This window comes from Protopterus annectens, chromosome 15.part0, assembly GCF_019279795.1.
Source record: "Protopterus annectens isolate FY-2018-M chromosome 15.part0, PAN1.0, whole genome shotgun sequence".
NCBI lineage: Eukaryota > Metazoa > Chordata > Ceratodontiformes > Protopteridae > Protopterus > Protopterus annectens.
The window spans coordinates 247,186,375-247,213,422 of NC_056749.1; the positions used below are offsets into that span (position 1 = coordinate 247,186,375).

At 38.0% G+C, this 27,048-nt stretch overlaps 1 protein-coding gene across 1 annotated transcript in view; it reads left to right on the forward strand.

The window, feature by feature from the left end:
• Positions 1-27,048, forward strand: part of TPH2 (tryptophan hydroxylase 2) — a 471,178-nt gene that overhangs the window by 351,357 nt on the left and 92,773 nt on the right. Inside the window, exon 8 of the mRNA XM_044056995.1 lies at positions 2,671-2,797. Within this exon, the coding sequence (XP_043912930.1) occupies positions 2,671-2,797 (127 nt within the window). The remainder of the gene's footprint in view (positions 1-2,670; positions 2,798-27,048) is intronic.

A 27,048-nucleotide genomic window follows, 5' to 3' on the forward strand; every position in this document is an offset into this window, starting at 1 on the left:
CAAGTGATGAAAAATATTAGATCATTAATGAAGGGCAAGCATTGCATATGAGGCTATAAATTTCCATTTTTATGCCTAAAGTGTGAACCAATGTTATTACTTTAATGCTTTTCAAAGGAACAAGCAAAGTTGATTTGGTATCCTTCAGTAATTCAACAAAGACTAGACAACCAGTATAACAGTTTTGCATCCAGTGAATATCCTGTAAGCATATATTTCTGTAAATGGCTATTCACAGTTAATATGGCAGGAGTTCCTGACTCCATGCACAGAAGGATGAAGTCATGACTGTGACCCAGGTAACCAGGGTTCAGCTAGTGGCTCCGGCACAAGAGAAGCCAGGCAGGGAGGATGGAGGAATGAAGAGGAATGGGCCACTCACCTCTCCTGGAGAGTGGTGGTGAGGCTGTGTGCACTTGGAGACACAGTCATAGGTGTTTTTTTCCATGGTGGAGACCATAATAACCACCTTCAATGCTTCGGGGGGTGCAGGTCCTCATGAAGGGGAAACCCCACTTGAAGATGTGAGCTATCATTTTTACAGATGGCCTTTTGCATTTTCCTACCTCAGCACTACATTGAGTTAGGGCCTAAAGCAGAAAAATCACACATCAACTCTGATGGTTGTTTGAAGGGTGGCCCCTCCCAATCGACCCTCACTCTGGTGATAGGGAACAAATGGGCCAATTATCTAGTAGGAGCTGATGATTGACAGGTTGTGGGAGCAAAGTAAAGCTAATAAATATTTATCGGCCTGAATGTACCCATAAAAACTTAAAAAGTAAAAAGTCATTAGCATTCTGAAGCCATGTAGCTGAAACACTGTAATGTCTTTAAGGGGTCATTTGCCTCCACTACAGGAGGTTTAAGGTATTACACAGTAAAGACATTTGCTTGCAGTGTTTACTAAATGGGTTGTCTCTGTAATCTTTTTACCCTTTGCTTGGATATTGTTTGGGATACTTTGCAGGCACCTTAATATTTATGGGCATTGGATTGCACTTTAAGTCATGTGTTTTTAAAGTATAACCAAATGATCCACTTATTCTGTACTGACAAGGCACAAAAAGTCCAGAACATGGCTTGCCTGCAGCAAGTAGGGTTTGGTCTGACTGTACCCACAAAGATTTAAAAAGTAAAAAGACATGGGCCTTCAGAAACCATGTAGCTGTTAACACTGGTATGCCTGTAAGGGGCCATTTGCATATATCTCATGGGCCTTCACTGCAGGAGGTTTAAGGTATTACACAATGAAGACTTTTGCTGGGCTGAGTCTTTCTTGCAGTTTTTACTGAATGGTTTGTCCGTGTAACCTTCATTACCATTTGATTATATATATGTATATATATATATATATATATATATATATATATATATATATATATATATATATGTGTGTGTGTGTGTGTGTTTGTGTGTGTGTGTGTGTGTGTGTGTATATCAGGAGACTCCTCCCATTTCAAAAATGTCTATTCCTAAAGAATCAGCAAGAATAAGTCATTGGTTCCTTTGCCACAAAACCTGACGTTGATGCACTGCAGTGGACACTTACTCTTTCCTCCCACCCACCCTCCAGCAATGTTTGCTGGAGGATTCAGTACCTGACTCTTCAGTTTGCCTACATCACTTTCAACAGTTGCATCTACTGAATTAATTCAAATGCAATTTCAGTTTTTAATGTTTTTGTTTGTTAACAGGATAAGTGAATCGGCACTCTATGACACCCTTTAGGCATTTATGTCCCCCAGTCAATCCATATGTTTTTAGGATAAAGAAGAAACCAGCAAAAGCAAAGAAAGTCCACACAATCACAGGGAGAATGTACAAAATCCAGATCACACATAACTAGAAATCAGGTCTGAACACCTGATCTTGGAGCTATGAGCAAAAAATCTTAACTCTGTGCTACCGTTCCATTGCCCTCATTAGATAAGATGACTAGTTAACAAAAAGGACATATAATGTGTGGGTCTATCCTCTTTTATACTAATATTCACATTTATTTTATTTATTCTATTTCACATTTGGTTACAGGAGAGTCCGAATGGGCAAGAAGCCCATTTTTAGCAGACGCCCAGAGAGAAAAGCTCCATTAAGATACAAACAGAGTTATAAACAGTACATAAAAAATACAAGTACATATAAAAAAACAGAAACATGGGTATAGTAGCTGTTATCAATACATTACATTACTAGCTCAGATGAAATAAAGCAGTATGATTAAGAACAATATACATAAAAATTGAGGAGAGAACATTGAAAAGGATATAGCTGTTATACAATAATTTACATTGCTAATAGGTGGGTATTACAAACCGGTTTTTGTACAGGAATAGGTGTTTGGTACTGTGCCAGCTTAGACTTTGGGAAATTCTGAGTGTTATTCTGGGTGTATACTATACAGTAACCTGTGAGATACTGGTACAGTATAGGAAAATCTGTGATTGAATTAAAAAATGGCTTACTGAGATCTAACTATTAACGAAAATTTTTCCATTTGGTTTAAGTGCTTTTATTGGATAGTCCAAACAGCAGAACAAGATTTGTTGTTAACGTGAATTAATTTTTAACTTTGTTTTCCTAACATGCTCAATATAGTGACAGTAAAGTAAACAGCTTTTTTTCCAAATATATGTTGTTTTAAAACATGTTTTGTAATTTTTCTTCAAGGGATACATGCCATGAGCTTCTAGGACATGTACCTCTTCTTGCTGATGCAAAGTTTGCTCAGTTTTCTCAAGAAATAGGCCTGGCTTCCCTTGGAGCATCTGATGAAGATGTACAGAGATTAGCAACTGTAAGTTATAGCTTTTTTGTTACCTTAGTTTCCTGATACCAATATAATGAACTATTTTAGAACATTCCAGTTTCAACAAGTGCTAATGTTTATACTAGTCTGTAATAACAGTGAGGCTTAAATGTGAATGATTAAAAAAAGCAGGTATTGATGCATTAAGGAAATATACAAGTGACCTTCCTATGGTTAGTGGCATAGTACATTTAATAAAACTCATCTGCATGAAATACTAAGATTTTCTAGCTTTATGAGTCAGTTTTACATTTATTAATTATAGGAAATATTGCTTTATATGTATTGCATTACTTACAGCTTACAGCTTTTATCTTGTATTAGTATGATATATTATGGGACTGCACATATATTTAAATATGTCACACATCTATTTTTAATCTGATAATCTTGCTAATGTAATTCTAAGTCTGTTGTATAGCCCTACAGTTGTCTTGAGCCATTGCATGGCAGGCCTCTGACTTGCTTTGTGCCACATTCCATAGTAACTGGTATTTCCTCACTATGTACACTGTAGCCTTGTACTTCAGAAGTATTTTGAATGTAACTTTGCTGTGCAGCATTTTTCATTTTACGTTTTTTCTTCTCTCTCTCTCTCACTCTCTGCTGTCTTACCTGCTTACATTCAGGCATTAAAACATAACCTCAACCTTACATGTTCCTCATATTTATTGCTCAGCATCCAAATTGCTTCCCAATTTGTACCTGTTTTCTGAATTTGAAATTCTTCCTAAGGAGAAATAAATCAGTCTATACCTGTATGCAAATGTACTTAACATTCTGGTCCATTATGTAGATTTCATATTTCACTCATATGCCAAACGGAGATGCTGAACTGAATTTAATGTGACCATTGTGCTTCCTGCTAGATTTGGTGTGATACCCTGGCAAAAAAGATGGGTAAAAGTAGCAAGATTAGGTCTAACAGTCACATTTCTAAAATACTTAACCTTGGTTGTAGAAAGGAGAGATGGTACCATGATGTTCTATAAATCATTGGTAATGTAATTGTGATGGCACAGATGCCCTGTCCTGATTCCTCCCACTGACTTTTGTCATGGAGTCATTTCTTTAAAATATATTGCAGTTCTGATAATTCAGAATTAAAGACAATTGTCTTTCTATCATAGAAATCTGTTATAACCAGTAAACTGATACAACATGCATTTAGAATGAAATAGTTATAGCAATTTATAAAAAGTATTTCTGACCAATTTAACCTAAATAATACACACCCTATTATGTGCACCAAATAATATTTAAAAAAATAAACTGAAGCATATTTTTGTCAAATAAATAATCCTTTGCAAATTGTCTTGTTACTAAATTACTGTTTCATAAAGCAATGAAATAGGTAGCAATTTAAAATGTTGGGACCCACTAGAGCAAGTCCTGAAATGTGGAGACTGAATGGCTGAAAGAATGGACTTACATTTATTATAACCAAGATGACATTTCTCAGAATAATTCCTTTTCTCTGAAGTATGGCGATTTTGAAGATGGTATAAGTTCAGGGGGGGGGGAGCTTGTGCACCCCCCCAACAAAATTAAGTTTTATGGAGAAGAGCGACCTTCGAGATTTGCTCTTCTCCATGTTTGCAGCAATTGATATTTTGAGTGCCAACATTTCAATAGGTTGCCAGTGAAATGGGTAGACTGAACAGTTAAATGATTAACAAGTTCTGTGCTTCATCGAAAATGAAGAGCTTTCTGTTACCTACTTCTAATTATCATCTGCAAAAATTAAAGGCTTATAGTGCCTGTGGACGACACTTTTTTTTTTGCCACATGGGACTCCACGTTTAATCTGTCTAAGTAATGTGTCTGGCAGTTGGCTTAGAGGATTAAGGAGCTGTTAACAAGCTGTTTCTTATGGTCCAGCAGTGCAAGGTATTTATTCATTCAACCTTCATTGCCTAAGTGCATGACTTTGAGCAAGTCACTTAAGCAGACACCGCTCCAGGGCTGAGTCTGAAAAAGATCCATGTGCTCTACCCTGGAAGACAAATACAAATAAAGCAAAATCATGACAGTTCCTCCTTTCTGGCAGCATAACTCTCTCCTTCTATCCACAGTTCATGGTATTTATTTTTCAGCTTCACCCAGGTGTTTCAACCCTCCAAGCGGGTATCACCAGTTTCCTCATAGACTGGCAATGACAGAGCACCAATGGAGGAGAATAAAAACCTCAGAGTCATCACTGCTGCAGGAAAGCTCTGATGGGTTGGTTGTCACTGACATTCCCCTTGCACATGTTTCTTTCTGGAGACTGGGTATGTATGCAATGACTCTTCATAAGTGATGTCCTCCCCTCCACAGTGAGCTCCTCATGAGTTCTCCCACACAAGACAGATGCCCCAGTGGTTCTTTAGTCTCCACCAGCAAATTAAGACTAGATCCTCAGATATGGCACTCCCTCTCCATTCACCAGCCTCAGCTGCAGCCTTGGCTGGGTTAGCAACAGGCTGTGACTGATGTGCCTGTGGCTCTGGTGAACCATGGAGACCTGTAGAAGGGAATACAAATGGGAACTTTGACATCAGTGATGAGGGCCAAGAGATGAAATAGCAGCTATAGGCCCAGAGAGGACACTGATGCCTTTAATCCTGCTGTCCCTGAAGTCCCTGCTGCCTCCTGTAGCATTTAGGCAGCATCCTTAGCATGTTTCGCCTGTGGTGAAAGACAAAAGCAATAAGAAAGCAATCATATAACACATGCAGCTGTGAGGAAGTGCAAATGACAGTACAAAAATACAGCTCTACATACATGCGCAAGCAAGCAAGAAGCCTGAAATATGCCTGCAAACTAACAAACACGTGTAGCAAACAATCAACAACTGTAAGATTCCCACATCTTAGGACATTAGCCTACATTACAACAGTTACTTATAAAGGATTAGAGATGGTGATATTAATGATGCTATTTGCATTGAAGCAGACACAGGTATACCAAACATATCTTTGGGCAAGTTGCAGGAGCATGACATGGGGCCAACTGTGCCTCAGAGTCACAGCTTTATGACCAGTCCAACAAAATAATACAGTGCCACAACACAATAGCTGCCACCAACAGCACACACAACACAGATTATAGATCATAAGTTTAAATTAGATCTGAAATCAACTTTGCTGTAGCCAAAACCAACATAAAGTTAGGAATGCTATATAAACTTAGACTTAATCTAACTACATAGGCTCAACTACATACAGCTCAGTCCCTCATACTACTGAAATTACTCTATGCCATCCCCATATTAACAGATACCCAAAAGACTCAAATAAACAAACTTGACAATTATTACAACATAATTGCCAAATTTCCCACCGATCATCTTCACAAATTCTATCACTGCATTGCCCTTCACCAACTGCAATAGCTGGCACTATTTATGTACTTGTTTGTTTGTGTAGTTACTTATTTTATATTTGTTAACCTAGATAGAGCACTGATCCTCAAGGACCAATCTCAAGCTCAATATGGGTGCCCAAGGAACACTGCAAAGAAAATAAACAGCAATCATACACTGTAAAATATAAAGAAGGTAAATAATTGCAAATGATTATATAATAATAATAATAATAATAATAATAATAAACATTGCCATACAGATATAAGTCATGGGAGTAAAAGACGAGAAGAGGAGGATGAGATAGGGAGAAAGAATGAACAACAGTGTAATGGGGCAATAGAGATGTGGTAAATGAGGCATGAGAGGTAGTTAGACAGTCATGGAATTAATAATTACAGTGGTAGAGGTGAAATGTGAATGAAACAAGTAGACATAAATGATTTATTATTTTATTTTAGGTTATCCTGATGACATGTGGCCTTTTTTGTCAAGTGTCTAAATCTCAAAATGCACTCACCCAAAGCACTCCTTAAAATGGAGAACATCGACATTTGTGCCATAACAGAGACCTGGTTCAAGGCAGCAGAAAGCAGCCCTGCACTACTAAGCTATAACTCATTCCACACCTTTCGGCCCCAAAACTAGGACCGAAGCTCCAAAGGAGATGGTGGTTCCATATTCATAAAGGATGCACTACACATCCAGACTGATAGCCCAACATAACACATCTGAGATACTTCAGGTGCAGCTAACATTGGGTAAGAGCGATTCAGGTCATAGCCTGCCATAGATGCCCAACCATGTCTCAAGACTCACACTCCACGTTCCTAAGCACCCTGGAGAATATTCAACTACCCCTACATTAACTGGGAAAACTACTCATGTACAAATACACTTGCCCAATGATTCCTGGAATTCATTAATTCCAATGCCCTGGACCAGCTCATTCTTACCCCAACTAGAGGTAGCAACATCCTTGACTTGGTCATTACTAACATGGGGGACCATTGCTCTACACCAATAGTCAACTCCTCCCTGGTTAGATCCGACCACAAACTAATCACCTTGGAAATCCACATCCGTCCCACTCCCCTGCAAAGGTAACCACCATGAAAAACTTCTCCAAAGCTAACTTTGGGCTCCTAAAAACAAAGGTGGCTAACTTCACGGCACCCATGCAAATGGAGATCAGTTGCATGATCGCCAAATCATACACCAATGCACTGTGCGAACACGTACACAAATGCATGGATCTCACCATATCCAATAGAACCAAGACGCTCTCCTCCAAAAAAAGGAAGCCAGCCAATCTGGTGGTTCCCTGCCATAAACAAACTCTACAACAGAAGGAGGAATCTAATGCGGAATAAGGTGAAGTCCCAAGACTGGAAAAACTCCCTTATCAGCCTCAACAAAAAGTTGAGATCCCTCATCAAATCCTATAAAGCTAGCTATGAAAACAGAATTGCAGCAGATAGTAAAGACAACCACATGGGCTTCTATAGTTATGTAAGCCAACAGATATTGCCAATATACTGGCTGACAGATTCAGTGCTAACTTTACTCCTCTCTTCCACCCCAAGGGACCAGTCACAATACCAGTAGATTGCCAGGCACCCAGTATTACTGCTGCACAGGTTAAAACAGCTCTGTCCAAGGCCAAGAATACAGCTTCAATGTGACCTGACAATATCCCTGGCTGTGTTCTACATGAACTACAGAGTGAACTGGCACCTAACATGTGTGCCCTGTTCAGTCACAGGGTCACCTCAGCCTTTGTCCCTACCAAATGGCGCACTGCTATAGTCATCCCTCTCCACAAAGGAGGAGTGATTACAGACCCTGGGAATTATTGCCCCATTAGCCTGACGAGTCTGATATCCAAAGCTATGGAATGCATCATCATGGACCTAATAAACCAAGGATATAGGGAATCTCCAAACTCTGGATACCACACAGTTTGGTTTTGTGAAAGGTAGATCATGCCTGCTCAACTTGGTCAACTTCTTTGAGTCAGTCACCAGAGCTGTGGATGAAGGCAAGGTGGTTCATACAGCCTACCTTGATCTGGCCAAGGCCTTTGATACCATTCCCCACTCAGGAATCATAGAAAAACTCACTAAGCTAGGCATCAACCCCTATATCACTAGGTGGGTTGTAAAATGGCTGACAGGTATAACCCACAGTGTGAAAGTAGCTGACTCCAAGTCAGACTGCAGACCAGTCACGAGTGGAGTCCCACAGGGTTTGGTCCTGGGTCCTCTCCTGTTTGGTATCTACTTCTCTGAAGTCAAGGCCGACATGAAGATACTCTGGCTGACAAAGTTCGCAGATGATTGCAAGTTAGGAGCTATTATTAACTCCCCGAGTGATGTTAACATCCTACAGAAAGGCCTCACTGAGACCAATGACTGATGTCAGAACCATGGCCTTAAGCTCAATGCCAAAAAAATGTGTCTTTGTTCCTTTTGGGAAAAACCCACTTCCCGTGAATTACCACATCGATGGTAGTCCACTGAACACAGAAGGCATTATAAGAGATTTGGGAACACAGGTTGATAGCAACCTCTCTTTTGACCACCACATTGCCACTGTGGTCAGAAAGTCCTTCTATGCGGGACATCTCATTACTAAGAGTTTTGCATCCAGGAAGAAAGAGGTCATTGTCTCCCTCTACTCTTCCCTCATTAGGCCAATCATTGAGTACAATGCCCCATTTTGCATGTACCTCACTAAACACCTGCAACAACTGGAGAGGTTGCAAAAGTACCTCACAAAGAGAATCCTAGGCCTTTAAACATTTGTCCTATATGGACAGACTAAAAAAACTCCAACTATTCTCTGTCTCATATCGTCTACTTAGAGGAAATTGCTGCTTGACTTACAAAGCCATGTCTGACCCAGCTCTGTTAGAAATAGTACATCTAAAGAAATCCCAATCCTTTCCCACCACACACTCCAGAGACCTCAACCTCATTACCACAATCAACAGAACATGCTGGAGGAACACGTTCATAACCCAGAGACTGCCCATGCTATGGAATAGACCTCCCATACATGTCAAGTAGAGCACCTCATTGGCCCTCTTCAAGAGAAATCTTGATGAGTGGATAAGAAATAGAAAATTCACCCCAGGGATAACTCCAGTGGCTTTACTCGACAGAGGCACTGGGAACTAAGGTCAGGTGGCATGATGTTAGGGTAATCCTATGGGCTAGGCTTGTAAAGGCTCCAGGGCCATTAGCCTAGTACACACCTATGAACCTATGGACATTGATCTTTAAAAGATTTTCCAAAGCTGAGTTTGTTGTCTGCCTGTTTTATACTGGTTGGGGTGGTTGCCAGACTTTGGGGATCAGAACTGAGAAGCGGTAGTTAGACAGATGAAGAGTGGGCGACTTGCTTATTTGAGATCTGGCATTATAGACCCTTTCTCTTATAGAAAATCTATTGACCATATAGGCAAAAGTATTTTTATTAAGCAGTTTGAGCAGGAGAAAGCTAAGAGGAACCTCAACCCTCTCTCTTGACTGGGGTTGCCTGTTAGCCTTTTGTAAAACTGAATAGTAGTTTTTGGTCCTGAGGGATAGAATTGTAAAGCAGCATATTTTGTTGATAGTAGTTTGAAGTGTTGTAAGGTTTTACTTTAAGGCAGTGGCAGTAACAGGAGGGCTGTATTCTAATTGTGTTAATAAAATGCCTTTCTCTAAGGCAAATCTACTAGCAGGAGTTAAGAAGTGGGAGAGTCTCCAAGCCCAGAAAAGAGTGTAATGTATTTTTGCTTCAGTTTTGTTGGTATGAATTTGAAAGTTGAAGTTATTGTCAATACAGAGGCCCAGGTATTTAAAACATTAGTGGTTTCAATGGGAATGCTATTGTTGGCTTCAGTTTGTAAGTCTGCGGTTGTAGTCTTTAGTTTTTTAGTTGCACTGAGCAGTATTGCCCTAGTTGTGTTTTGTTTATGGAAAAGTTTATTTGAGTTGATCCAATCAATAAAAGAAAAACAGGTCTTGCTGGACCAATATTTGGATGACTGTTTAGGAAGAATTTAACCATGTCATCTGTATACATCAGAACTGGAAAATTGAGAATGGATGATGGCAGTTTGTTGAGATAAATGGAGAATAGTAGGGGAGAAAGGACAGATTCTTGAGGGACACGTTCATAACTATCTGACCCATGTACAACTGAAAACAACATATAACATCCTATATGATCCTGATAAATTTCTTTTTATTGGTAACCTTATTACCAAACACAGTCCTAGGACAGAACTTAAATCACAAGGTCAACATATAATCTCCACCAAGTCACACATTCATCATGGGGACTCACTACATGCTTTTCACATACGGAAACTCTGAAACTCTTTACTGAATCTACCTGCAACTACTACCATGAAATGGGTAGGTGACTTAACCATTCCATATTATAAATAACAGAATATATTTAATAAACTTCTCTCAGTCTCTTAATGTTGCATCTTATAGGCAAATATTTGACAAGCAGGTTCCTATCGCGTGATTGAAAATTGTAAACGGCGAACGCATATTAAGCGAACCCGATTGGTCGAAATGTTACACGCGTAACACAGAAATCACCGTAGGGAATATTTTAGCTTTACTTCAATGCAGTGCGATCTCGGAGTATGAATATTTAAGTAGCGGGGGTGTGGGGGGTGCAGCCCCCATAGAATGCAGGGGCTTGCCCATGCCCTACAGCATTTAGGTAAGTATAGTTTTTTATTTTTATTTTTTTATTATATTTTTGAAATTTCAAACATCGTTCATATGGTGTCGACCATATGGTGTTTGATATTTGAAACTTTCGCAAATATAATATAGACCCTTCACAGGCATATAGGAGTTTATGTATTAGATGTATGATTGCACTGCATTTTATGCATATCTTATAGCTTGCATTTTGTATATATTTTTTTACTCAATGTACTCTGTCTGGATCTTTTAATCTAACCTTATCTGCATGCAGCCTTGCCTTTCTGTTCTGAATTTTGTATATACTCATTTTGTATATAGTATTATTGATTTGAAAGACCATGATATATTTTGTGCTTTTCAAGCTCGGCTCATGGCTAAAAGTGTCAGTAGACAAGTCTACTTACCCAGTGAGCAAATAGTAAATAAAAAATAAATTAAAAGAAAATCAACTCCCTCCAAACTCAAAGCTGAAATAAAATAAGATTTTTCCAACAAAAGTTGAAAATCTACTTAATGCATTCTTGTATCTACTCTAGCTGTAAGGCATGACCATATCCATGGATAAAATACTCATAATATATACAAGATTATATCAAGTCTATTGACTGATGAAAGCACCATACAACTGTACTCTAAACTTGGCATATATCCCTAGCCAGTACAACTCATTACTTTCTGGAAACCACAATTCATAACCATCGCTCTATTTTAGATCAAATTATCTGCCTTGCTTTTTAATTTTTTTGGTCCCCTTGGACCTCATCAGTACAAGCCTGGACCCCAGAGGTGCACATTCACACCAGGTATACCAACATTCTCCTAACCTCCCCTCCTCCAGACTCCAGTGTTGCTGGGGTCAGTCATGGATCCTGAAGGCATTGCGGGGGGCTTGACCATCTATGCTTCTGAATAATTCATAGGTTTATAGGTTCATAGGGAAGTACTAGGCTATCAGCCCTAGGGCCTATACAAGCCCAGCCAAAAAGGTACCCTGGCTTTTGCCACCCAAGAAAATTATTTTCCTGTACCACTGTCGAGCAGAGCCACAGAAGTGATCCCCAGGGTGAATTTCCTATTTCCCATCCAGTCATCAAGATTTTTCCTGAAGAGTACTAATGAGGAGCTTTGTCTGATATAGATAGGTAGTTTATTCCAGAGTATGGGAAGTCTCTGGGACAGGAATCTATCCTTCCGGCATGTTCTGTTTATAGTGGTGACAAGGTTTAGGTCCCTAGAGCATATAGCTTGGAGGGATTGGGACATCTTTAAGTGGAGCATGTCCAACAGCTCTGGGTTTGACATAGCTTTGTATGTTAGGCAGAGATCACCTCTGAGTAAGCGATATGTGATGGAGTAAAGCTGGAGTTTTTTGAGACGATCTGCTAGGGCATCTGTTTGAGACTGGTAATCCTCTTTGTGAGGTATTTTTGAGGCCTTTCCAGTTGTTGTTGTAGATGTCTTGTGAGGTACATACCAAAAGGGGCGTTGTACTCTATAATGGGTCTAATGAGTGATGAGTATAGGGGAACAATGACCTCTTTTTTTCTGGATGAGAAACCTTTTGTGATGAGGTGTGCCACATACAAGGATTTCCTGATTACTGTGGCGATGTGATTATCAAAGGAGAGACTACTGTCCACCTGTGTCCCAAGGTCTCTTATCACACTTTCGGTGTTAAGTATACTACCGCCTATGTTGTAGTTCATAGGTACAGAGTTTTCACCAAAGGGGATGACAATGCACTTTTTGGCATTGAGCTTGAGGCCATGTCTTTGACACCAGACATCTGTCTCAGTGAGGCCCTTTTGTAGGATGTCCACATCATTAGGAGTTTCGATTATGGCTCCTAGTTTGCAGTCATCTGCGAACTTCATTAGCCAAAGACCTTCTGTGTTAGCCTGTACTTCAGAGAAGTAGATACCAAACAGGGGAGGACCCAGGACTGAACCCTGTGGTACTCCACTTGTCACTGGTCTGAAGTCGGATTTGGAGTCTGCTACTTTCACAGTGTGAGTTCTGTCAGTGAGCCAGTTGGCAACCCATCTTGTGACATAGGGATTTATACCTAGTTTAGTGAGTTTATCTATAATTCCAGAGTGGGGGATGGTGTCAAAAGCCTGGCAAGATCTAGATAGGCTGTGTGAACCCCCTTACCCTTGTCTACAGCTTTGATGACTGCTTCAAAGAAGTCTGTCAGGTTTAGGAGACATGATCTGCCTTTTACAAACCCGAACTGGGTGGGGTCCAGAGTTTGGAGATTACCAATGTTTTATTTAATATGTCTTTCCCATGTTTCCCTTTCCCCACCTGGCATGCTCTCTAGGTGTGTCTGAGGGCAATTCCCTCTTTGGACCACACCTCTTCTTTAGGCAGTGTTACCAGCAAGCACTTTCTCCCCAGGGTTGGCATACCCATCCTTCCCTGCTACTTAGTCAGTCACCCAAATTGCTAATGAAACCTGGGTTGGCTGGACCATGCTTAGTGCTTTATCCCTCTATGCCAATGCGGTGGGCAAATGATTTGTATTTTATGGATAATGCATAGTTATTTGTATATATTTGTAAAATATGCTGCAGTTAGTTTAGATTAAAAGATATGCATTTTCTTAATTATGTGCATCATGTGTTGTATATAGTTGCAAATAATGACCTACAGTTTTACTTTTGCAATTATACTTGTTAAAAAATGTACATAGCAATTTCACTACCCATGTTTGCTAAAACTGCTGCACATTTAATTATATGCTGTTATTCCTTTACACTGTTGTATATACACAACTGCATAGTTTGTCTGTTTAACTGAACAAAAACCACATATATGCTATTACTTGTTCTGTGGCATTTTTCTCTGAAAGATTCCAGTACAACAGGGTATTTTGTTCAGTTGGACTATCCTAATTGACAAACAGAAATAAATGAATACATACTAGGATATATTTACATACATATAAACATGCATACATACAAATCACCCTCAGCAGCTAACTAACCTGGACTATCCTGGGATCTGTCATATCAGATAAAATTAGACAAAGAGGAAGTCACCTATTAGATTACACTGCATGCATCATATTGTCACACTGCCTCTGTGTCTATGTCAGGGCCTATAGAGATAGATCAGATGTTGTTGCCTTGCCTGCACTGCCATGCACTGTGCATGATGCCATCTGGAGAAGGATAGTATAGCCACTGCTGGTTATCTGCTGCCTTATAATTTGCTGCTGGCATATAATGTACTGGTTCCAAAGGGTCCTGCTACTAAACTGATGGAGGATTGAAGGGGTGTTAGGTGGTCTGCTTGATGTTGTTGTATCACACTGTGCAGCATTCAGCATTATGCAGATATCCAGTAGGCTATAGTGGGTGCACAGTGCAGTGTCTTGTCAGACATGACCAGTCAACAGAACTAGGAATTCAGGAAACCACATTTCTGGTTTGAGTGTGGGCAATGTTATGCTGCTGCTTGGTCATGGCTTGTGGGTTTACTATGAGCATCATCAGCCATGGCTCCAGGGTAAATCTTTGTAATGTGTAACACATTAAAGCTAGGGGGAGAGACTGAGAGAATTAGTGCTGTATACATAAAATGTACATGGCTATGAATATCTGGGGGGGACTCCTGAATCTGAACTTACCTACTAGGTGGTCCTTTCAGATGTTTCCATACAGGAAGCAGTTTTACCATATGTGGGAATCATGAGCACTGCATTGCCCATTACCTGGCAGCTGATGGAGTGGCAGTCCTTCCTACTGACGTAAAAGTTGTCCACGGACACATGGTTCCAACCTATAATTCCTAATACATAGGGAAGTAGACAATACCATAGAAGCCATGCATAGTAGTGGCTGTCTTCCTTGGGGCACTGGAAAAGCAGATGTACTCTTTCACATGTGTAAGCAATACCTTAGAAATCACGTTATTATAATATAGGCTGTTGCTTGTAATATCCCCAAGGTGTTCCTGATTTTTATGTGAAAAATTCCTATAGTTAGTAGGGTAAGAGCTACTTGTACCTAGGTATCCACAGGTATATAAAGTCAGTGCATTCTTCCAGTCCTATAATGTTGGCCATACATGTCAAGACAATGCCTGTTTAATTTCTCCATCCTTGTCTAGTCAGTCCCTCACATGTTGCTCTGTTAGTTTTAACTTCTCCATCAATTTTGATTTTATTATACTGTCTAAGCACTCACATATTATCAGTGAAAAGCAATGAATTAGATAAAATGAAAGTTAAAATAAAACATATCATACTGCATGTAAGACATCACTATTGAAACTGGCACTCAAGCACGATTAGCAAAGGCATTAAACAGCAGGAACCAATACAATAAAAATAATACTGAGATAATAAATGCCCTGCATTAAATGCAACTTACTTTCTTTAAATGAAAACAACTTATACAAACCAAAGTACTGTAATTCCTTGTGCTACAAATTCCATAAAGCCTTAATGGTAAAAGGGCAATTCCAACATGCTGCAACAAGGAGTTGGGGTTCACAGGAGCATTTCCTCTTCAATCCAGGCTAGACACAGTTAGCTCAGCTGCCAAAATTCAATGTCTACAAAGCTGAAAGTCCAAAGAGTTCAAACAAGAAAACAAAGGACCATAGTCATGGACTCCTTAAAAGGAGATCAAAAGACATCATGGGCCAAATTCCAAAAGAGTTGTTCTCAGTGTAAGTCTGCCCTGATTCCAAAAGACATGATCTCAGTATAAGTGACTTACTTCATTTCCTTTGTGACAGCCATTTACTCCTAATATTTCTGAAAGTGTACTCTGTAGGGAATTTTTTTTAATTTGCCAATTCATTATACTCCCTAGAAACATTTTCCCAGTTGCCTGTTTCTTCTACATCACACCGCCAACATTTGCTATTGACGGTGGAAAAATTCTTTGAAGTATGCTTGTTGTATAAAAATACCCATGCAAACATTTTCAAGCAAAAATCCGAAACCTTCTGGACTTTGTCACATACTATGGAAACATACATATGCCCTCCCATTGCTCCCTTGTAAATTTCTTTTCCAGTCTCTTTCACCAATATTTTCTAACCTTTTCTCATTGATTCATATAGTTATTGTGCTATATTTTATACACCCTACTAATTATCCCCCCTTTTAACAGCAAGTTCTGATCTAGACTCAACTGAAAGTTCTACCAGAGCAGATCTTTCACTTAAGACTCCCCTATCACTTTCTCTATGCCTATACTCTGAAGTCAATCCCTGACAGGTAAGGCAGTCTCTAATCTGAAGTCCAATCTTCTTTTTGGCCTCATCCCACTCTTATTACCTTTCCCTCTCTAGTTATTTTCTCCCAATTCCTTGGTTCCTTTGCCAGTTTTCTCCAGTAAATTCCAGCTCCCTATTGCCTTTTTTCTGTATGCCTACTTGCAGTCATCCCTATTGGCAAAATTTCCTTTTTCCATTCTCATGTTACCTTAGTTCTTCACATACTTTATGCTACTTTATGAATATTAAGAATCTGCATCCAAAATACAAGTCTCTCTTGATTTCATGAATATCCCTCACTTCATCATCATCCCTTTCCATTTGGAATTATAATCTTCTGCTTGTGTTATGAATATGAGCCTTAACTGTGTAGCTCTAAAATGTCCCTTCAAATCAGGTAACCCTAAACTGACTTGCTCTACTGGAAAGATTAACTTATCCCACTTAACTCTTACCTTTTCCCCCCTCGCAGATAAATTCCTTCAGCTCTTTATTAACTATTGTCCACAATATCTCCTCTGATTGATAAAAATATGCCTGACCCATATAAAAAATTAAAGGGACAAAAAACATTTTCACTGTGTGTATCTTACTAGCTATATCCATAAACAAGAGCTTCCAGTTTCTCAGTGTGTACATTATCTTTTGTTTAGTCTCTCCCTACATAGCCTTAGCTACCATAACAGAAGCCTTTTTAATCCATATCCGTTACTTCATCTTTTGATGTTCCCATAAATATGGGTATTGCTGAACCAATTCAAGTATGAGTACATAATTTAGGGCTATAACCTTTGTTTTATCTTCATTAATTTTATATCCCGAAAACACTTGAAACTGTCTCAGAATGTTCCACAACACTGAGATGAGCTTCCCTGAATTTATTAGGTACAAAATAATATTATCTGCAAATAAAGCCAATTTTTTATTACCATACCAATTAAATCCTTGCATTTCTGAGTCCCATATTTTCATTGCCAAGGGCTGTAAATATAAAGCAAATAACAATGGGGAAAGGGAAAACACCCTACCTGGTTCCCCTGTTCAAAAACAGCTTATCAGTCAGGAAACCCTCCTACTTAAATTATTACTTCTGATCCTTCATATATCCTCCAAATTAACCTTGTTATTGCATCAGGGGATGCAAATGCTTCCACTGCCCTACTCATAAAGTCCCCGCTTTCTCTATTGAATGCTGTCTCTGCATCAAGAACCACTAACAACAGTGGTACTTTCTTATATTCTGCTTCCCTGTGGATCATCACTGTTCTATTAATGTTGTCACTGTTTGGTTCCCCTCCGAAAAACCACACTGATCCATATCTATCAATTTTGAAAACAATCTTTGCCGTTCATTTAACTAGTATAGACATAAACACTTTATAATCATTGTTTAAACTTGAAATGGGTCTATATGAAACTAGGTCTGATGAGTCTTTACTGTCTTTAGGTAATACAGCCACCACATCTTACTTCCAATATGTCAGTGCTTCTTCTTCATTTAAAATACTGTTAAATAAAATCATCCAGATCTTTTATCACTTTCTTCCCTTCTAAATTCCAGATTTCCACATGAATAGCATCTTTTCCTGTAGACTTTTCTAAAGATTGATTATACATCACCATTTTTATTTCATCTCCTGCTCTCTAGTCATTGAGCCTTATCTCCCACTGTCCTTGGCATAAAGTTTTCCAGAAATATTTCTATTTGTGTTCTTGATTTCTACATTTCTCTGCACAGATTTTCATAAAATTTCCAAAATATCTTCAGTATGTCTACAGGTCTTCTCATTATTTTTCTTGTTATATGCCCCCTATGTTTGGAGACAGCCATTTCTACTTTCTGTTCCATTTAATTGTGGTAAAAGTTTTTGTGTTCTGGAATTATTATCAAAAATAGTTGCTTAACACCAGTCTTTCTAAACTTGTGCATATTACCCCAGATATTCCTTTATTTTTTCATTAGCACTCTGCCAATCTGCACTTGTGCCTTTTCTTGTTCTGTGAGATTCCCCTTAATCTGCAATACTTTAACCTTTGCCAGCTCCTATAAGTAATTTCTATCACTTCTTAACCATATATATTTTTCTTTTATTTCTACTATATTTTTAATCTCCATTTTCATTTTATACCACTCACTAGCTGTAACTTCTGAAAATATTTCTATCTTCCCTAATAACTGTTGAATAATTTCCACTACCCATTCCTTAAATTCCTATATTTTTAACATGTAGGTGGGAAAGCACTAGTATCTCATTTTTACTTCATTACCCTGCATTTGTATCTTGTTTTTTATCAGTACATGATCTGAAATAGTTATCGGATTGTCAAAGCTTTCAATTAAATGCACATGTTCCTGTAAAATACTGTTGCTATCTAGTCTAGCTCAGTTATTGTACCTTAGGGAATAATATGTAAATTATGTATGAGTTCTTACTACTAAATTCACATCTTCCATACCAAATATTTTCAGAAATTCCTTCAGAAATCTATCTTCTTTTGTTAGATTCCCCTTTCAGGTTCCCCTGATACATCATCACTGTTGCAAATTAACATTGAGCCCTCACCTATAAGTAATGTTCTCTGCTGAAAGCTGATTATTTCTCCCAAAATTTTCTTAAGCTCCATGATAACAGTTTTTGGTGAAATATAAATGCATGCCAGTACAATCCTTCACCCTTGCCTGGCCCAGCCCCTTACTACCACAAATCTACCATTATTGCCTTTTCCCCTCTTCTAGCACTATTGGAACCACTCTAGTAATTAGTATAATTACACCACTTTTCCTTTGTCCCTGATTTTCTGCTGAATTCCAACCCTAAAATCCTTTCTTTGTCAAATTCATATGATAATTTCTTTCTGTTATCTCCTGCAGCATTGCTATATGTACCCTGTATTTCTTAATTAACTCAATACTCCTCCCTTTTTGTCTATACCTGTTCCAAGATAATGTGGATAGCATTGCCATTATAATAAAAAGCTATTGCTCTCACATATTATACGTCAGATTTTTGAATGTGCATTTCCAGCTTTCATGTTAAATGCACACACCAATATGTGGCAAGCTGATCTTTTCTACAGTTGTTTTTTCTTAAGTCCATTTGAACCTATGTCAAAATTTCCAAGACTTTTTATTTTAATGAAAACCCTTAAACAAAAAACTAAATATTTTTTTTCAAAACACCCCTATGCCCTATTAACTTAAAACAACCACACTAAACTATGTACATCTTCAAAAAATGAAGTTTAACACTTCAGGTAAAAATAATTACCCCAAATTCACAGCTGCATCCACAGGTATCACCTAACCTAAAATTAAGGCTACCCATGCTAAAGCACATTCTACAACCTGTATTCCCACTTTTACTGATTGCTGTTTGTTCTTTTCTTTTCTTATCTCTTTTCCCTTTCTAGATGTGAAAAACAGATTGTATACTTTCAGAAAACATTAACATTTAGCCCTGAGAAAAAGTGCACTGGCTATTTTTAAATAAAACTAACTGTACACTGTTCTATTAACTGCATTAAGATATTAAGGCTGCTAGCTGTTATTCACTTCCCATAATTTCTAATTTTATTTTTCACTAAACTGTTTCCCACTGTGCATTTACATTTTGCATTTCTTACAGCAAAGAATGCTCAGAACTCTCAAAATCAATTGCGTGCATTAGAAGACAGTTTGTCTGAATCTCTATAAATTTCACTCAGAACAGAATGTGCAGCTGCCTTCAGCTGCTGACTTCTTCACTTCCACTGAGCATTTGGTAGTGGAAAAAAAGCAACCTACGTCTTTGCATACATAAGATCCTTGTCATTTTTCTTGGCTTTCACCATTTTGTTTTATTGATCAAGCCTACTTGCTTAAAAAACAGTAGTTTATAACTTAACCCAAGGGTGTTAGTCAAGACATTTGCACAGGTAAAAATAAGAGAAAATATCCAAATTCTACATATAATATAATCAGTGAAATTTTACACCCAGCCCTGCTCCAGCAGCCTAAGATCACAGCATATTTACTTTAAACTTGCTTTTGTCCAGCTTTTCTTCACTTGTTATACTGTAAAACCTATATTTCTTACTGTAACGCCCCTGCAATGGTGCAGTAATCAATGATTCTTAATCCTCACCACTAGCACCAGTGAGGGACATACACACTGGGAGGAGGACAAGTGCACACACAATAAAGTACAGTTTCTCTTAAGAGCAAACAGACATCACAGTCAGTTTGGGGGCTGGTTTCTCCCTCTTTTTCCAGATCCCCAATAAGACTCCCCACTGGCACAGCTATAGGGTTAAGATCTCAGCTTAGGGGTCAAGCCAGGACCCCCAGTACCCTCTCTGTCCAACCAGTGCTTTGTGTCCCTGCCCAAATAGCTGACACACACACACTTTGAAATTTGATTTATATACAAACACACACACACACACACACACACACACACACACACACACACACACACACACACACACACACACACACGCACACACCTGGGGAAGGCTGGCACAGGTTTACTAGCTATGCCCCCTTCTGCCCAGACCATAAGATAGTTATCACTGCCACAAGCTACTTAAAGGCCCTTAAAAAGGTTGACCAGTCCTACTGTGTAATGTTACTATTATCCAAATGGTAAGTGTGGCCAAGAGGAAGGCTACTGGAGTGGCTTATACAGTGTCATCAAATACATATGCAAGTATTCTAAGAGCTTAAATATCTCTAAACAAACAAGTCACAGTTAAAAGGTTTAAATATATTTAATAATAATAAAAAACAAGACAATGCTCAAACAACACAGTAACTACAGAGTTCAGAATCACAGGAAATATTTTAAAACAACATTGTAGGACAGTCTCAAAAAATACCGAAAACATCTAAACTAATCTTCACTATATTCCTATCTATATCTAAAATATGCTATGCCCTAAATAACTTATTTACAGAGCAAGGCAAATGTAGATGATGGATGTTTCTAGATCCAAGACAAGATGCAAAATGCACAGTCTTTCTCTGAGAGAGTTCTTAAATTAATAATCAACATTATTGCTGGGTTAGCTCAGATGACATCACTCTTTGTCACCTGACTTCAGTTCCCAGGCTAAACAGATACTTAGAATTTAACACCTCTGTGTCAAAAATACATATCTCTCAGAAGTGTGCAGCTGATAGGAAGTCATAGAGCAATAAAACACTTTTATATTTGAAACCTAGTAATCATTTCTTTTTCAAGACTATAGGAAAACCTCTAGCTCTAGACATTGTGTCTGCTTGCTGCACTGAAACTGAGATAACACAATCGTAAAACACTTTACTTTTCAACTTATTTTCTTGAAGTTTTGCAAGTTAACTCTGTATGTTCCACTTTCTACTGTTAAGACATACATTTGCATAGGTATATAGTTTATATACATTTCTGTTCTTTTCCAGTACATTCTTGAAGCTCAGTAGATATACAGTTCTCTTACATTTGTAAGACAAGCATATGAATCATATTAATATTCACAAATGACATATGATTATTTACAAAATTCCAGATAGCTGGGCTGGCAGTGTCACACTTACAACTAAAAAAGTATTTGTTTACTTTAATATCTTTAACATATACAACAGTTACATGACTACACACTACACAAAACTGCTTTTCTATTTTTATCATACAGCTTATATCATGAAATATTTTATACAAATACTAACAACAAAAATTACTTTGTTTACATTTACTTTTTCCCTTTTATTGTGCTTCCAAAGTTTAATGACATAAAGCAGGATATATGCTTTACAATCCACAAACAAGTTTAACAAAGCCAACAAAAATCCAGTCTTTCTCAGTTACTTTTTTGTGCAAAACGATATTTTAAAAATGCAACTGATGCTTTAAAGTCTCTAATTTATTTACTATTTACAGTGGTGTTGGTCTTCTTGTTCATCTCCATCTATCAACACCACACTCTGGTCCAAGTCCAAGGTATTTGTGATTTTTCTACTCAACTCCTATGCTTTTTCTATCTCCGAAACATTTTACTTTAAAACAGTGGAAAAGGTTTCAGTGGCAAAGTCCCTTTATAAAAATATTGTCAGAAGAATGAGAAGGAAAGTCTATTTCTCTTTCTCTTTGATGGCTCTCTTTTAGCTGAATAAACTTTTTATTTACTCTTTAGCCTGGTCTGCATCAAAATGTCTTTTCATTTATGGTTTTAAACTGATGTTTGGTGGTTTTTGGTTCATTAAGTCAAAAATGATTTAAGCCCATATTTCAAAAAATACACTGACTGAAAAACAAGCACACTGAAAAGAAACATATTCAAGAAAGAAAACCAAATAGCTTCCTTTGTCAGTCATAGAACAAATCCCATTACCACATTTAGACCAAATTTGTCTGAATACTATGTGTTACAGAAAGGGTTTATGCAAGGTAAAATAAAGTATTGGGTTAAATTTATAGACAGGGGCAGAGTTAGGGTTAGGGTTAGCATGCATTAGTAAAGTGAGCAGGGGGTCTTCACATGGAAGCAAAAGAGACTACTTCAGAAGTGGTAGATACTCAAACAGTGAAAGATCATAGCAGAACATACAGGGTAACTCTAAGCATGACTGTTAAAAATTACCACACAGTCTAAGTAATATTTATGGGAAGATGTGAGAGCTGAGGTGAGGGTGGACACTGCTGTTATCATTGAAGCATAGGCCAGTGACAAGATGGGTGTGGTATGGGGGCCTGGGTATAGCTCTGGGATGATAGACAAGGGAGGAATGTGGGTGGAATAGTAACCTATATAAAGAATGGTATCAAATGCGAGGTCAGAGAAAAGAATGAACTCCACCTCTAAAGTGAGTGAGAAAGTAGGCAGAGTAAGAAGCAAGGGAAAGCACACAGAAACTTAAGGTAGAAGAAAAAAGTGGACTGTTGTTAAAATGATGCAGTAGATTAGCTTCAAAACATGCCAAAGGAGAAGGATGAGAGCCTCAGGAAAAAATAACAGAGTGGGGTAGGAGAGAAGGGGTTGCATTCATGGGAAAATTGAATTTACTATGAGCAAGCAGGGTGATACTGAGCTCTAGGCTAGGAATAGAGGGAGCTGACTGAGGTCTTGGATCAGGAGGGTTTCGAACAAGTGATGTAGACTTTACCAGAAGGGAGAGGATTTTGTGCATGGTACTAATCAAGGTTTGAGAGGGTTTATATATATATATATATATATATATATATATATATATATATATATCTATATAGAGATCTATGTCAGATGATCAAGGTTTCAGAAACTTAATATTCACATGGACGAGGGCATATGATCGAGTTCCAAAAAAGTCAAACATAAAAAAAAAACAAAAAAAAAAAAAAAAACTATAAAAATCTACTTTTTTTTTACATTTATACAGGGGGGCAAGCCCCCTACATCCCATACCAACTCCAAGGTCACACTATAGTGAAGAAAAAGGTAAATTTCCCTATCCTCACTGTACCATGACTAACATTCAAAAGCTTCAAGTTTTCAAAAACTCGATCATATGGTCTCGAACATATGAATTTCAAGTGTCTGAAAATTCAATCAACTGATAGAGGTCCATACATGTGTATATTATCTATGTATCTATATATTTATATATCTGTGTATATATATATATATATATATATATATATATATATATATATATATATATATATATATATATGGGAGCCCTTCATTTGTTAGAACTTTCAAATGTTTGAAACTCATAAGGCTGACACCATATGAGCGAACGTCTGAAAGGCCAACAAATGATAGCAGAGATCCCGCTACAGTGTGGGACTTGGAGATTCCCCTTTCCTGCACTGTAGTGCGATCTTGGAGTGAGAATATTTAAGTATCAGGGATTGTTGGGGGTGCAGAGGGGCTTGCCCCCTGCATAACACAGTTTTACTGTGTTTACAGGTAGGTAAATGGTGCTATTTCAGGATGTCGGTCTTTCGGAATGTCGATCATATGTTGTCGGCCATATGAAAGTCGGCATTCTGAACGGTCGACATTTAATATATATATATATATATATATATATATATATATATGTAGAGATAGATATATATATATATATAGATATATATATATAGATAGATATTTATATATATATATATATATATATATATATATATATATATATATATATATATATAAATGAAAGAATACAAAGACAAAGATAATGGAAGGGGATTTCAGAGCAGTGGATTGTGCTGAGTTGGGGCAAAGGGTCAAATGTTACTTAGACATCTGAAGGCAAACTAATGGAGTAAATGAGCTATTACAGTAAGTAAGAGATGGCATGTTTAGGTTTCTGGATAAGGGTGCCAGGAAGAGATAAAAAGAAAATAGAGCAGAGAACACCTGCTACACATGTGCAACTACGGATTAGGGAAAAAAGAAAGAAAAGAAATGAAAGACCGGTGGCAAACAGGTGGAGGTCACTAAGTACAAAACATTTAAACAGAAAATCAGCAATGGAGGTGTGAGCACAATGGTACATGCTGTAAATGAGTTGGCAGAATAAACCAAGAACGGAAGCAAAGGTGCTTTGGGGTCTACAGCAGAAGGTTAGATGGTAGGGCCAAAGTAATCAGCCAGAGAAAAGATGGTATGGGATAACAAAAGACAAGGAAAAGCAAAGGTACTGAATGAAAATTTTGCTTTAGCCATCATGAAGGAAACTAAGGGAAGTATGCCATGTTGGAGGAAGGCCAGAGTGAGGAGAAAAATATTCAGACAGCAGGCTAGAGAGGGAGAGGTAGAGAGGGAAGTGGCTGTTCAATGTGATAAGTAGTCAGCAAGACAGGCTGAGGGTTTCAGAACTAGTAATCTGATAACCATTGCCATTAGTCAGCTGCAGGTATCTGAGACTTTTCTAATACAACTCTGAAGTATCTTGAGTGTTAAAAGTTAGCCTAGCATAGCACGCTTTGTTAAAAGTAAATACTATACTGTAAAGCACATGTAGTTGTTTTACAGACAAGCTGGTTCTGAGCTCATATTTCTCTGAAAGCTTGCACCTGGAAGAGGTTTCTCGTCTACTAAGCTATGAGCACTGATTTTGCTGTGCTAGGGTTTCTACTGAAATGAAGATTTCCATTTAAAGCTGTAAAATCATTTAAATCATTTAAAATATTATAACTTTATTTTTGATAGATAATGTATCCTAATTTGATCAATGGTGGCACAATGGTGTAGCTGGTAAAATTGCTAGCTCCAGTCTCTAGATTCTTTGGCTAACTTTCTAGCTTAATTGCATTATATATCAAGTCTGCATATCCTTCATGACTGTGTGGGGTTTTGCAACATGCTGTGGCTTCAAATATATGCTGTTAGGTGAATTGGTGGTTCAGTAAAGTGCAAATATGTATGCACTCAGTGATGACATGGTGCACATATGCATTCTGCAGAGGATTAGCAACTGATAAAGGACTGGTTCTTCTCCACCTTGCATCCCTTGCTCACTGGGATAGGCTGCAGCACTTCTGTGACTCTGAACAAGATAAAGCTGGTCCAAGAGAATAAATGAGTGTATTTTAAATGAAAATGAGGATGGAATTTGAACTTAAGACCTATGGGTGAAAGGAATTCAGCATTTGCATAAAAAGAAAACCTACAACTGTAAGTACATCAATTGCATATGATGTGAAAACTCAGTCCTGAGAGTATTAATGTGAACAAATGGGGCCAATTTTTGTTGAAACTGACATTTCTAATTAAAACATGAAAAAATAGACTTTGTTTGTGCATCTAATACTGAAGCATACAGTTTAATGAAGAGTTTTCTAATACAAGGCATATAGGCATCTGATAGATTATCATAATCCTAGTGAGATACTAAAGAGATACAAATTCCAGTCCCATGCTAGAAAGCATAGTGTCAGTATTTAATTGGGTTGTGAAAACAATGGGAACCTCGCTAGCTAAGATCTGTGCTAACACAGCAGTTAATCATTGGGAAAATGTTAATGTCTTTAATGATTCTTCTAGTTATTCTATGAATATTTTGTTCTACAAACGTTTTGTATAAGACATATTTATGATTTGGCAAGGAGATGTGAATACTCTCCTAGAATATGTGAATTATTTTGATAACACAACAGATCTCTTAAAATTTAAATTGACATACTCTGAGAAAGAGATACATTTTTTTGAATATTAACATTTTTAAACAAAATGTTGTATTAGGAACAAGTATCTATGAGAAAGAAATGCATTAATCACCTTGTACACGGACATAGCATGAACCCGAACCTGTGTGCCCAGGTCTGTCACCACTGAGTGTGTACTTAGGGAGTCTTTATTGATGTGGTAGTTAGCAGGAACATCACTCTTACCAAAAGGGATGATAATACATTTTTTTGCATTGAGTTTAAGGCCATGACTTTGGCAACCGTCATTTGTTTGTGTAAGAGCCTCTTGTAGCATGTTGACTTCGTTCGGAGATTCTATGACTGCTCCCAATTTGCAGTCATCAGCAAACTGTGTTAGCCATGGACGTTTAGTTTTAGCTTGCATTCTAAGAAATAGATCAGGACTGATCCCTGATTACAGGTCTGCTGTATGAGGTGGATTCCCCTATTTTGACTATATTGGTTCTATCAATGAGCCAGTTAATGACCCATCTGATGATGTACGGGTTGATATCTAGCTGGGTGAGTTTGTCAATTATGCCTGAGTAGGGTATAGTGTCAAAGGTCTTCGCTAATTCTAGGTAGGCTGTATGCACAGATTTCCCCTTAACAAGGGTCTTGGTGACTGTTTAACAGGCATGATCTCCCTTTGACAAATCCAAATCGGGGAGGGTCAAGTGTTTGGAAGTTAACAATATCTTTGCTGATAAGGTCCATGATGATTCTTTCCATGGCCTTCCAGATAAGGCTAGTCAGGCTAATAGGTCTATAGTTCTTGGGGTCAGTGGAAGCACCACCTTCGTGCAAGGGGAT